This window comes from Phascolarctos cinereus, unplaced genomic scaffold (assembly GCF_003287225.1).
Source record: "Phascolarctos cinereus isolate Bilbo 61053 unplaced genomic scaffold, phaCin_HiC Scaffold_726;HRSCAF=1367, whole genome shotgun sequence".
Lineage (NCBI taxonomy): Eukaryota > Metazoa > Chordata > Mammalia > Diprotodontia > Phascolarctidae > Phascolarctos > Phascolarctos cinereus.
In genome coordinates, this window is record NW_027556098.1 from 419,746,422 (window position 1) to 419,759,888 (window position 13,467).

General features: G+C 49.6%; 1 protein-coding gene across 3 annotated transcripts; it reads left to right on the plus strand.

Annotated features, from left to right (window-relative positions):
• Positions 1-188: 188 nt before the first annotated feature.
• On the plus strand, positions 189-12,279 carry NUCB1 (nucleobindin 1). Of its 3 annotated transcripts, none has more exons than XM_021003691.1 (13): positions 192-310; positions 636-773; positions 8,740-8,847; positions 9,047-9,179; positions 9,268-9,371; positions 9,757-9,942; positions 10,342-10,432; positions 10,824-10,882; positions 11,017-11,109; positions 11,185-11,280; positions 11,512-11,682; positions 11,800-11,893; positions 12,152-12,279. In XM_021003691.1, the coding sequence occupies exons 2-13, from the start codon at positions 648-650 to the stop codon at positions 12,235-12,237; spliced, it is 1,347 nt and encodes a 448-aa protein (XP_020859350.1). In that variant the 5' UTR covers positions 192-310; positions 636-647; the 3' UTR covers positions 12,238-12,279. The 3 variants fall into 3 exon arrangements, with proteins under 3 accessions (XP_020859352.1, XP_020859350.1, XP_020859351.1); XM_021003692.2 differs by having other exon boundaries at positions 640-773; XM_021003693.1 differs by lacking the exon at positions 11,017-11,109 and having other exon boundaries at positions 189-310.
• The last annotated feature ends 1,188 nt before the right edge of the window (positions 12,280-13,467 follow it).

The following is a 13,467-nucleotide window of genomic DNA, read 5'->3' on the forward strand; positions in this document are numbered from 1 at the left end:
CCATCTCCAAGCCTTCTACCTGCTTTCCCCTTAATAAGGAGACTGGGGCGGGGCTGAAACTGGGAGTTTGGGAGAAGCAGGCTCTCTCTCTGATGGGCGGAGTCTGTCCATGTGACATCGCCACACAGGCCACAGTGGTCCTTTCTATTCGTTAGTTTGGTGGCGGGGGCGGGACGAATAGAAAGTCTGGGAGCCAACGAAGCAGCGGGCCGCTGACCTCTGGCTGCATCCGGGCTCAGAAACATCCTACCCTACTCCGCGCTTCTGAAGTGCTGAGAACCTCTCCACCCCGGCTTGTGCGGAGAGAGACGTAAGCGGCCAGGGGCAGGGGCGCCTTAGTCTCTGTGGAGGGAGGGTTGGAGGAGAGCGAGGGAGGCCGAGACGTTCCCTCCATGTTCTCCCAGGCAGTGTACGGGTGGGACAGGCCTACATCTCCCAGCAACAGCCGGGATAGTCTGGCAGGGCTGCGCTGCGACCCTACCCCGAGGCCTCATGGGACTTGTAGTTTCTGCAGCTTTGGGTCGCGGGTTCTGTGGGGCAAGTGGGGCCCAGAGTGCTGAGGCCGAAGCCAGGGGAAAGGAGAAGGGGCTTTGACCCCAAGCCCAGTCTCCCCTAACTCAGTCCACCTGTCTCAGGTAGCCCTGAGCATGCTGTCCCGGGGGCTGTTGGCCGCTTTGCTGCTGCAGTTGCTGTCCACACCTGCCCAGCCAGCTCCTCTGGATCGTCCTGAACCTAAGAAGGAAGAGGTGCCGCCTTCTCCGCCTGAGACCCCGGTGAGACATGTTGCCCCACCCCTTTAAATTTTGGGGAGGGTTGGAACTACAACTCCCAGCAGACTTCGCGACATCCTCAGGCCTCCTGGGCACCTTGTTCTGGCAGCGTCTTCTGGGAGCTGGAGTCATTTCCAGGGGGACAGGGGATAGATGATCAGTGGGAAAACGAGGACCTGGGTCACCATGCCCATGGGTCCCCTCAGCAGCGGCCCTCAAGGGTCGTGGGCACGGCAGTGACTTGGCCTCCTTCCTGCTGGGAGCAGAGTCCAGCCTGGAAACTTTACATATTTCCTTGTACCTTGGCAGATTCCTAGCTTTGAGCTGGCCCAGAGAGCTCTTGTGTCCCACAGCCTGCTAGGAAACGAAATTGACCCTCCTAGCCAGTAGTTTTCAGCTGCTCTGCGGGGCCAGGCTCTGTCCTCTGCCTTGGGGGCTTACATCCTCCTGCCTGAAAAAGCCTTTCCTCTTCTTGGAACGCTTAGCTCCCTCCAGGCTCAGGCCAAGGGCCCCTCTTCCCAGAGTCCTCTCCTGATAGCTTCCCAATCCCCTATTATGTTATATTTACACAGTCTGCATTTCCCATAACTCTATGTTGTTCTCTGTGTGAAGCAGCTATTCCTATTTCAAATAAAACTCAGAGGCTTCTCAAGGTAGAAAACAGAAAGGAGTTTATTGCTTTCTCATGAGAAAGGGCATCACCATTGCCAGCCAGGAGAGTACAAGTTGGGAGCCGCTTTTTATCCCCTAACTCGATACCCCCCTCCCTCTCTCTTACCCTTTTCTCCTTTGACTGGGTACTCAGGGTGTGCATTCTAAACGCGGCAGCTAATACCCAATAGAAGTAAACATGCCCATGTTTGGACTAGATGCATATGTGTACTAGGAACTGGGAGCGACCAGGTACTGAGCTCCCCACCCCACCCCATGCTGACATGGTGCTGGAAAAATAGAAGCTTATTGGGGACAATGGAAACTTAATTCAAGGCTTTCTGGAGGAATGAAACTAGGCCTGTGGGAACTACACTGCAGGCCATCTCTCACACTCAGGCAGAGTGTAGGAGAGAGATAGGAGCGTGGCAGGGAGATACTAATGAGGGAACTTCACTGTGAGCCATCCCTCACAATTCCCCCTATCCATTTATCCTGTCTTGAAGTTCCCTCACCATTGTTGATAAACTTCTTCTCTCATGTCTTCCTCGTTGCCTCCTTCACTTCCTTACTCTCTTTCTCATCTGAATTCTTCCCCTTAACCATCACCCTTTTAAGTAAATATGGGAAGGATTGATCTAGGCGTTGACAAATCAAAGGGGCAGTCCCCTTTATGAATGCAGATACAGAGACCCAAAAGAAAACAATAATGCATTTGTCCCTTTAAGATTCAAGAAGTCTTTTCCTATACAGCTGTCTGGCAGAGAACATCATCAATGAAGTCCTCTTGTCCTTGGTATCTGTTCCAGCCATCTTCAGCACAGCATCTCAGCATCTTCTTCTTCTTGTCTTCTTGTAGGAACCAATTTTCTGTCCATTCTCCTACCAAAGTGACCTGAGCACAATTTTAAATTGCCATTTCTAATCCTTATAACCCTGATCATTTTTACAAACTCAAAATTGGAACCATGGCCAATTGTCATGTTTAAGAAATTCACATCAGAATCCAGTGTCTTATACTTTACATTAATCCATTATTAATTTCCTCACCAGGAGGATGAGATTTCACTAAGGAATTAATAACAGGCTCCAGTACATACATAAATATATTAAATAATCAATTTTTAACACAGTATATAAAATCTTAAACTTTTAGTCATGCCATGTTTCTTTGATGGCATTTACAAAATAAACCACAAGCCATTCTTCTTTTAACATTATTAATTGTAACAAAACTTTAGACAAGTATGATATTAACCAAATAACAAAATAACATTCTCACAAGCCCCTGACCTAATTGTCTCCATACCATTACCAAGAATTAAAGGACCCTAACTCATATGGGAACACACACAGGAACACTAGTCCCAGTTCTATAGTAACCTAAGATGTTCCATAATCAATTATTTTAGTAAATTTGTTACTATACTTACGAAACCTTCTGATTATGGAAACCTGCCACTAGGAGATTAGAGACTTATAGTAAGGGAACAATATTTCCCCAACTTCCTGTCAACTCCAGGCAGAGTGTTATGTCAAACTGCAAACTGCATTGAGCCAGACTTAAAGTTGCCAGGTTTCAGTTAAGGAATCAAGTCAAGAGAGTCCCACCTCAGCACATGCAGAACAGTTGCCCTCTCAACCTTCCCATACCTGCAGTTCATACTTGCCCCTCACAGGGCTGCTGGCATCATGGATCAGTGGCTCAGACAGCCTTCCTTGATATTTACACCTGGAGTTAGACTCAGAAACAGTCAGTCATTAGTCCCATTAAGTCTTTGAATAGCAAGTTCCAATAATCAGTTTAAGATATGACTATAATCTCACATTGCCTAAGGAACATCTCCAAAGTGAGCCCTAAATAGCTTGCATGCATTTCCACCCTTGTTCATAAAACCCTACTTAAGCTAGCACAAAAGTCCTTAAGTAACACAAATTCCAGAGTATTATCAAGAAACTAAATTCCTAGTTATCACAGAATCCCTAAATATCACAAAGTTCCTTAGTCAAAAGGTGTTGCAGTAGAATCTCACATTGGTAACAGTAAGAGACTGATTACAGGAAAAATACTACTGCTCTTAGAATCCTCTTAAACAAAGGGAACATCTTAAGGGGAGTCTTAAGTAGTTTGCATAAATTTCTGCGCATGTTCTAGTTCTAGATAAAAACATTATTAGATTTCCCAATAAGATAACACACAAGAGCGCATATCTTATACTGACTACTTGCTCTGAGCATAGAAACTTACTATAGAAGGAGAAAGAGCAGGGACATGTGACATACCAAATATGACAGGATAAAACATCCTTAGCTTTGTTTAAACTGAGATAGAGTCACAGTTCTCCAATCATGCGGTATCTGTTTCTCCTCATAGCCAGACTCAGGAAGAGTCAGGTGGGAAACATTCCTTTCTGCACATGTCTAGCGCAGTGGCTGTGAGAGTCTTAAACTCTCCCTCCTCAGGAATGCTAAGGCTACCTTAGTTCCTGATACCCTGCGCCGAGCAGTGAGAGGCAGGGAGACAAGATGGTGAAGCTCTGTTTATTCAAGGCACAGCACAGCGTTTTATATCTTTGACTCATGGGAACGTACCCCAATGTAACAGCGGACAAAGCAACAAAGTTTACATATCTTTACCACTAGGCAACACCAAGAATTTTTCTGGGGAATACCAATCAAAGTATCCACAAATACATTTCTTTGCAACATTATCCTGACTGTGCTTGAGCTGACAACATTGTTTATGGTTGAGTTTGCCTAGTATCAGAGTTCTGCTGATTGGGGGGGTGCAAGGTCCGTGGATGGAGAACCGAGCCAGAATATTCTGCTCATGTACTAACACCCGAGAGGGGCCTTCGCCCATCAGTGAAGTCTCATGAACAGCCTGTGGTCCTCAACATCCTACAGATCCCTAACACCTTTCCAAAGGAACACAATGGGGAAACTGAGCCAGGAGGATCCCATCCTAGATTGAGGCTAAGATTGTCCCCTCAGCTTTACAATACAGGATCACATTCCCTTTGAGTGGCATTTCTCTCAGATGCTGATTTAATGCGGACAACTATACCCAAATTCAAACTCAAAACAAAATTAGTTATAGTCCTAAGAGCCTTTTACCTCAAATAGCAAGTTTCACTAATCACAGCTTGAAGTCAGATACAGGTAATTTTACTCTCATGGAGTTGCATTGCAATAAGCAATAAAGATTTACCAGGACTCATGTACATAAGAGGTTTCACTTTACATCTTTTCTTCTCAAATTTAAACTTGTCCTGGTGTAAAAACCAATCATTAGAAATCATTTCTATACGCTTGCAAATTCTCAGCAAGCCAAGTTCATTGTTGAGGAACTGCATAATCCTAACAAGTTCTTTTCTCAGGGCAGATAAGCTTGCCCACATAGATGGTTTCCAGGGACCTTGGCAAGTTTACGAAATAAGGAGAATTGACATGGACCTCAGAGAGGGCTGATACTGATGCCTTTGAATGGGCAGAACCAACCAATAAGGCTTTACACTATCCCCTTCTTTCCACATACAGTAATTAATTAATCCTTTTAGGTTTTAGCATTAAAACAGTAACCCCAAATAACTTAGTTAACAATCTCACAAATTTCATAAATGATAGCAAAACAATTTTAACTGAAAATTCCTTTTAAATAAAGACAAAATTTGGAAATTTTATGATTTCTTAAATTACAATACTTCAAAATATTATAATTCATGGTCAAATAGAATGACTTAAAAGTTTCTTAACCCATTCATCATTTTTTTAGTACAATTCTTAAGCTAAGAACATTTAGATTATAAGAGAAATTGCTTTTCCAACAACACAGATGATACAGTTGTTTACCAAATTATGCAATAAAGGAAAATTTTAGACATATGACAGTACCATAAACAACTATCATCTATTTAAACTTTAAAACCAAAACCAATTAATTACCACTCTGGTGGCTTTACTTTAATCGGATGTGTTCCCAAATTGCCTTACGCCAAGAATCATTTATCTTATCACCGTTGACATAAACTTCACATCAAAGAAAATCCACATAAAGTTAACGAATATGAAGCAATTATATTTAACTTAAAACGGTTTACATTCAGATAGCATTTGTTTTATGCTGCACCTTTACAATCATGTGATCTTCATAATATCCCTGGGAATGAATTCCACCACCATCCCCTTACTGAACAGTAAACTAAAGTAAATAGAACTTTCTTGGGGCCATATAGTTAATAAATTTCTTAATGCCAAATAACAATATGTGCTTTTAAAATTATACAAATATACATTTCTAAGTTGAATATCCTTGGCCCTTTGTAAAGGAATATTATCCACAAATTCATATATTTCTTCAATATTTCAGTTCCCCATTCATGTCCACATTTTCTTGCGAAAGTTTTACGAACAGTTTGGAATCACCTATTATAATCAGGTCAGTTTAAAATGTGCTGGGCCAGTATTCTGACTACTTCTTTTTTTGGCCCAGGGGAAAAAAAAAAAGCAAGCCTAAGGAATTTGAATCAATGCTGACAAAGTATGATCAGCTTTCCCTCCAGGTAGACACCTCTGGAGCTTGATAATTAATTGAACAGTAATAATCATAACCCACAATAACCAATATCTTTACCATAGCCAGTATCCATATTAGATTTAATAGAACCCACCCACGGATCTAGCCCGAAGGTGGGTGCACATAATTCCTTCCATCTCTCCATAACTTTATCTATTGGTTTTTAAATTAGGCTATCAGCCTTTCACTCTAAGCTGCCTGCTTAAGATTTTTGTTTACTAATCTTACTTTAGTGCCAAATAGTAGAATAAACTCTAACCTATCTTAAGCATTAAATTAGGAGTGACACATTACATTTTTCATATTTTATTTTTTCTGAATACTACCAGAATGAATTCAGTTTCTTTCCGGTTGGGTCCTGTTATACAGAAACTTTTCTCTTTTAGGTAAAGCAGGGAGTGGTTAAAGGCTTATTTAGCCTGCCTCCCTTTGATCTGAGGGGGAAAGATTCACCCTCCTTTCCTCCCTATCTTTCTCTCTTCTACATTCAACAACTTGGCCAAAATTGGAATGCAGGAGAGAGGAAGAGAATATTTTCCAACAACTCTTCAAGAGTTTCCAAAACCTTTTTACTTTCAAAACCTCCATTCACACTGTGCAAAGAAATTATACCTTCTTTAAACTTTCTATACGTACTCCTCTCTCCTAGATGCTTAAACTTTCTTGCCTTTCCTACATATCTTATTTCTTTTTAATTCTGACCTGACACTTCGAGGATCCTTCTCAACTTGCCTTTTCCCAGTCATATAACCTAAATAATAAAGCATTATTCTCTCTTTCTCTGTCCCATCCAGCTGCTCCTCTGAGACAGGGAGAGAAAGAAAGCAGCATTCCAGAGTCCAGCTGCAGCCTTGGGATGCTACCTGGCTGCAAAGGGCATCAAATTACACAGGTCACTCACACCACACAGACACAAACACAGAAACAGATACAGACAGAAAATGACAGGGAGAATCCAAAAGCTCAGAGGGAACTGTTAGAAATCCCCTGCACAAATTAGGCATCGCCAGCCCAGACTGAGCAGCGATATTGGATCATTGTTCTTTTGTCTTTCCCTTTATACTTTGGTGACTCATTCCAATTTTGGAGTCGACTCCCAAAAGGGCTATCTTTTGGGATGTTGGGAAGATTCCTTGTGCTAGCTATCTTAGACTGTTCTTTTCCTAAAGGAGAAACAGGTACCAAAACTTTCCCCGTCTCCTCCCATTTTACCTTAGACTTTTTTTTCCCCATGGTTAACAAGTTCTTGTCCTTCCCCAAGGACTCACTCGATCTAGGCACAGGTACCAACACCTTCCCTGTCCTCTCCTGGTTTGAAACAGGAGCCCTCCAGACTCCCAAGGGGAAACAGGTAGCAAGAGCTTCCCTGTCCCCTTGCCAGTCACCCCGAGGCTCACCAGATCTTGCCCCAGAAAGTGTCTCAGGGCTCCCTGGATCTTGCTCGTCTGGGTTATGTGTGCACAACTTACGTGACCATCCAAAAATCGATTCTCTCTGTTCTCTCTGTTGACTGTCTTTGCTAGCACCATTGGAGCTCTGTTTGCTTCTGTTTCTGCTTTCTCTGAGTTCCTGTCTTTGAGATCAGTTCACCCAGCCAGGGTGGGTCCCTCCACTGAGGTCCAAGGACCTCTGGAGAATTCTCTGGTGGGTACCTGCCCCAAGATCCTGATGGGGATGACCCCCCCTTAGGTGGGAAAAATACCTCGGTGGGATCTCCAAAAGCTGTGTGAAGCAGCTATTCCTATTTCAAATAAAACTCAGAGGCTTCTCAAGGTAGAAAACAGGAAGGAGTTTGTTGCTTTCTCATGAGAAAGGGCACCGTCCCTAGTGGCCATTGCCAGCCAGGAGAGTACAAGTTGGGAGCTGCACCCTTGGCTTTTTATCCCCTAACTTGATACCCCCTCCCACTCTCTTACCCTTTTCTCCTTTGGGTACTCAGGGTGTGCATTCTAAACGCGGCAGCTAATACCCAATAGAAGTAAATGTGCCCATGTTTGGACTAGATGTACATGTGTACTAGGAAGTAGGAGCGACCAGGTACTGAGCTCCCCACCCCACGCTGACATGGTACTGGAGAAATAGAAGCTTATTGGGGACAATGGAAACTTAATTCAAGGCTTTCTGGAGGAATGAAACTTAGGCCTGTGGAAACTACACTGCAGGCCATCTCTCACACTCAGGCAGAGTGTAGGAGAGAGATAGGAACATGGCAGGGAGGTAGGAGTGTAGCAGGGAGATACTAATGAGGGAACATCCCTCACATCTCCCAGCTGGAAATGTTTGATTTTGTCTTGGTGACCCTGGTGCTTTCCACAGTTTCTGGCACTGCGTAGAATCAGTGAATGTGAGAAGAGAAGAAATGAAATGGTCAGTGGAGTTTTGGATTTGGGGGAAGGAATGCCAAGATTGGGGGAGTGTTCCTGAAATGCTGATTCTGGAGGGGGATGGATGTGAAGTGGACTGTGAGAGAGTGTGTGGCAGGCGTGGGCTATATGTCATATGCAAAGTCCTGGAGGTCGGAGATAGAGTAGAATCCTGGGCTGGACCATGGAAGTAGTGAAGGAGAATGAGGAAGTGGACAGGTCCAAATAGGCAGCTTGGGAATGTGCCGTGAAAGGTTTTAAAGCCAAGCTGGGGTGTTTTTGTTTGAACCTTGAAGGCAGTAGGCATCCTCTGAAGGTTCCAGAGCAGAGCAGGGCCTGGATCAGCCTTGGGTTTGAGGAATCTGCCCTGTCTCCCTAGGACACAGGACTCTATTACCATCGCTACTTACAAGAGGTGATCCAGGTCTTGGAGACAGATGGCCATTTCCGAGAGAAACTGCAGGCTGCCAATGCGGAGGACATCAAGGTGAGGGGCAGGGAGCTAGGGAGAGGGAACCGTGGGGAAGGTCCCTGGCCCGCCAAGTTAGGGCCAGCGTGGGAGCCCCTCCGTGGTCCCATGTTGGTCTCTGGGGGCCCCTTCTCCTGCTGGGCCTGCCCCCTCCAGCTGGCTGCTTGCTGGCTTCCCCTTGTGTTGACTGTGCCTCTTCACGTCTCCCTGGGTCCAGAGTGGGAAACTGAGTCGGGAGCTTGACTTTGTCAGCCACCACATCCGCACCAAGCTGGACGAGCTCAAGCGGCAGGAGGTGTCTCGCCTTCGGATGCTGCTCAAGGCCAAGATGGACGCTGCCCAGGAGCCTGGTGAGGCCTGGACCCCTGGGGGAGGGGACACCGGAGCGGAGGTCCCTGCAGACTTGGCCTTAGCATGTCCCTCTCTCCCTGGCCCCAGAGGTGCAGGTTGATCACCTGAGCCTTCTGAAGCAGTTTGAGCACCTGGACCCTCAGAACCAGCACACGTTTGAGGCCCGAGACCTGGAGCTGCTTATCCAGACGGTGAGGCTCATCGCAGAGTTCCAGAGTCGGGGGGGCTGGGATTCCGGGCCTCCCAGCCTCACTGGGTCACCTGGAGCTGCAGGAGCATTCCTTCATTCTGTATAAGATGGTAAGGCAGGGCCGGAGTGCTGGAGAACAAGCCAGGCTGCTCTCCTGCCCAGCTCAGCCCTCCTGATAGGGTGCGGAGGGCCAGGGCAGGTCAAGAAGTGGCGTGGCACTATCCCAGGTGGGCAGGATAGGTGTGGGGGCAGCCAGACCCCAGGACACTTGGCTTTCGGCCTCCTTCCTCAGGCCTGAAACCACGAAGAAAGGGGCGAGAGCACAAGGCAGCGGCACCCCTGGGAGGGGGCCAGAGCCCCCTTGACCTTCTGGGATGGGTCCGCAGGCCACTCGGGACCTGGCGCAGTATGACGCAGCCCACCACGAGGAGTTCAAACGCTACGAGATGCTGAAGGAGCATGAGCGGCGGCGCTATCTGGACTCCTTGGGCGAGGAGCAGCGGCGGGCAGAGGAGCAGAGGCTGGAGGAGCAGAAGCAGAGACATAGACAGCACCCGCGGCTCAATGTGCCAGTGAGGGCCAGGCCTGGGGCTCAGCACCTTAGGCATCTCCCCCCACAGGCAACATGGAGAGGAGATCTGGGCTTTCCCTGGGCCCTCCTGCTCCCGTCCTGGGGCTCAGCACCTTGGGAAGCTCCCCCATGGGCATCACCCGGAGGAGGATCCGGGCTTCCCCTCGGCCCCTCCTGCTCCTGTCCTGGGGCTCAGCACCTTAGGCATCTCCCCCCACAGGCAACATGGAGAGGGGGGTCTGGGCTTCCCATCAGCCCCTCTTGCTCCTGTCCTAGGGCTCAGCACCTTAGGCATCTCTCCCCACAGGCAACATGGAGAGGGGGGTCTGGGCTTTCCCTGGCCCCTCCTGCTCCCGTCCTGGGGCCCAGGCTTGGGCCTCACTCTCTCCTTGCCCCCCAGGGCAGCCAGGCCCAGCTGAAGGAGGTGTGGGAGGAGACTGATGGGCTGGATCCCACCGAGTTCAACCCTAAGACCTTCTTCAGGCTACATGGTGAGTTCCTGGGTGGGGCAGGGCAGATGCAGCCCCTGAGGTGCCCTGGGAGCTGTGAAGGATAAGGGCACTGGCCTGGAGACCTGGTTCCCCAGCCTCTGCCACTGCCTTCCTGGAGGTGGACAGAGAACTAGTGCCAGGACTTGATTACTGTAGACAGGCTGGTTCCCCTAGCATTGAGAGGCCTCCTGTAGTTTCCTGCCTTCCACCAAGTCTACCGCAGAAGGGCTCTGGACTCCTTGGTACACTTAACGATTGCTGACTCAGCCTGACTCCCCTTCACTCCTGCCCCAGGGACCTAACCCTAATGCCTAGCCCAGCTCAGAATCCAGCTGTCAGCCTCCTCAGCCTCAGGCCTCCCTGACACCTGCGCCCTTCCTGCCTTCCCCAGATACAAACAGCGATGGTATCCTGGATGAGCAGGAGCTGGAGGCTCTCTTTACCAAGGAGGTACATGCTTTCTGCTGCCCAGGGTCAGGCCTTTAGGCTGGTGCTTGGCACAGTCCCTGGCCCGTACTTAATGTGTGTGGACTGCTTGGCTTTAGCCCCCTCTGAGCTTCCTCCTTGCCCCCACTCATGTGCAGCTGGAGAAAGTGTATGACCCCAAGAATGAGGACGATGACATGCGGGAGATGGAGGAAGAGAGGCTGAGGATGCGCGAGCACGTGATGAAGACAGTGAGGCTGAGAGCCCTGGGAAGGGGGTGCCCTGCAGTGACCCTGCCCCGGCTCATGTCTATGTCTGTCCCTTAGGTGGACACAAACCAGGACCGCCTGGTGACCCTGGAAGAATTTCTCCTGGCCACGCAGAGGAAGGAGTTTGAAGAGGCTGCCCCGAAGGGCTGGGAGGTGACCTAAAGGGGACCCAGCTGCCCTGTCCCAAGTGCCAAGCCATCTCTCATGCACTCACTTGTGGCCTTACTAGTCCCCCTGCTTTGTGGGCCTCTGTCTCCTGTCCCTGCCACTTGTCCTTGGCATGAGCATCGGGGCTTGGGGTGTGCTCCTGGACTCCCCCACCAGGAAGGCTGGGTTGGGGCGCCCAAGGGAAGGCCTGCTCTGCTTTACTCTGCCTCCCCCTAGACACTGGAGGAGCACCCAGCTTACACCGAGGAGGAATTGCGACGCTTTGAAGCGGAATTGGCAGCCCGAGAGGCTGAGCTGGCAGCCCAGGCCCAGCGGCTGAGCCAGGAGAGCAAGGCCCTGGATCACTCCCAGGGGCTGCTGGAGGCCCAGAAGAAGGAGCTGCAGCAGGTGCCTGGGCTGGGCTGGGCTAAGCAGCTCCTTCCAGCTTCCTTTGCACATCTCTGGAGGAGCGTGGTGGGCCCCTGAGTCCAGTCACCCCTGCCTCCTATCTCTGCACCCCTCCAGGCCGTCCTTCACATGGAGCAGAGGAAGCAGCAGCTGTCCCCAGCCCCACCAGCGCCAGGCCCTGATGGACAGCTCCTTTTCCAGCCCCATCCAGGTACACCCTGACCCCTGGCCAGGCCCTTCCCTTCTGCCCCCCTGGCCTCCTCTTGGTGCCTGACTGCGTATGTTTCTGAGTGAGCAAGAGCTAGGAGGTGGTGAAGACACTGGTCTTCTGCTGCTCTGCCCCACAGCCTGATGGGAGTTGTGGTTTCTGGAGTTTCTTTGGCCAGCAGATGATCTGAGCCCCTGAGAGGGAGAAGGCTGGGAGCCAAGATGTCTGGGTCCTTATTTTCTCCCTCCCTTGTATTTGTAGAGACAGAAGCCCAAGCAGAGCCAGCTGTGGAAAAGGAGGTTCCAGCCCCAGTCCCTGATTCCGCTGTGCCTGATTCCCAGCCCTAGTGATCCCCAAGGCCACCAATAAAGACTTTCTGGGCACCACGACCACACGTTGTATCTCTGTGCTACAGCTTCGGGGAGGGACGGTGGTTCTGGGGGTGGGATTGGCCCTCTGCCAAACTGTCTCATGTGCTTTTCCTTCTAGGTCCTTCCCCTAACCCACTCACCCACTCCCAACCTCTGCAAATATGCCCTCTGTCTCTCACTGGCTGGCGCTCTATATCTCTCTCTGCCTGATTGGTTCTCTGTCTCTGGCTGGCTGGCTCCCTGTCTCTCTGTCTGTCACTGTCGCTCTCTCTCTGTCTCTCTCTGCCTGGTTGGCTCTCTGTCTCCCTACCTAATTGGTTCTCTGTCCGTGTCTGTCTGGCTCCCTATCTCTCTGTCACTGTCTCTGTCTCTCTGGCTGGCTGTCTCTCTGGCTGGCTATCTCTCTGTTTCTCTCTGGCTGGCTGTCTCTTTGTCTCTCTGGCTGGCTGGTTCTCTGACTCTCTCTGGCTAGGTGTCTCTGTCTCTCTCTGGCTGGCTAGCTCTCTCTCTCTGGCTGGCTGGTTCTGTGTCTGTCTGGCTCCCTGTCTCTCTGTCTGTCACTGTCTCTGTCTGTCTCTCTCTGACTGGCTAGCTCTCTGTCTCTCTAGCTGGTTGACTCTGTCTCTCTCTGGCTGGCTGGCTCTCTGTCTCTCTGGCTGGCTGGCTGTCTCTCTCTGGCTGGTTGACTCTGTCTCTCTCTGGCTGGCTGGCTCTCTGTCTCTCTGGCTGGCTGGCTGTCTCTGGCTGTCTGTCTGTCTCTCTCTGGCTGGCTGTCTGTCTCTCTCTGGCTGGCTGGCTGTCTCTCTCTGGCTGGTTGACTCTGTCTCTCTCTGGCTGGCTGGCTGTCTCTCTCTGGCTGGTTGACTCTGTCTCTCTCTGGCTGGCTGGCTCTCTGTCTCTCTGGCTAGCTCTCTGTCTCTCTGGTTGGCTGGCTGTCTCTCTCTGGCTGGTTGACTCTGTCTCTCTCTGGCTGGTTGGCTCTCTGTCTCTCTGGCTGGCTGGCTGTCTCTCTCTGGCTGGTTGACTCTGTCTCTCTCTGGCTGGCTGGCTCTCTGTCTCTCTGGCTGGCTGGCTGTCTCTCTGGCTGGTTGACTCTGTCTCTCTCTGGCTGGCTGGCTCTCTGTCTCTCTGGCTGGATGTTTTTTCTCTCTGCCTGGCTAGCTCTCTTTCTGTTTTTGTCAGAAGGGACCCACTGGGCATTGGTTG

Bases quoted from the DNA above. Each gene is read 5' to 3' on its own strand.
- NUCB1 (XM_021003691.1), top strand. From the start codon at position 648: ATGCTGTCCCGGGGGCTGTTGGCCGCTTTGCTGCTGCAGTTGCTGTCC. The intron at 9,372-9,756 runs GTGAGGCTCATC...ATGGGTCCGCAG, and splicing joins TGGAGCTGCTTATCCAGACG to GCCACTCGGGACCTGGCGCA. The intron at 10,883-11,016 runs GTACATGCTTTC...ACTCATGTGCAG, and splicing joins AGGCTCTCTTTACCAAGGAG to CTGGAGAAAGTGTATGACCC.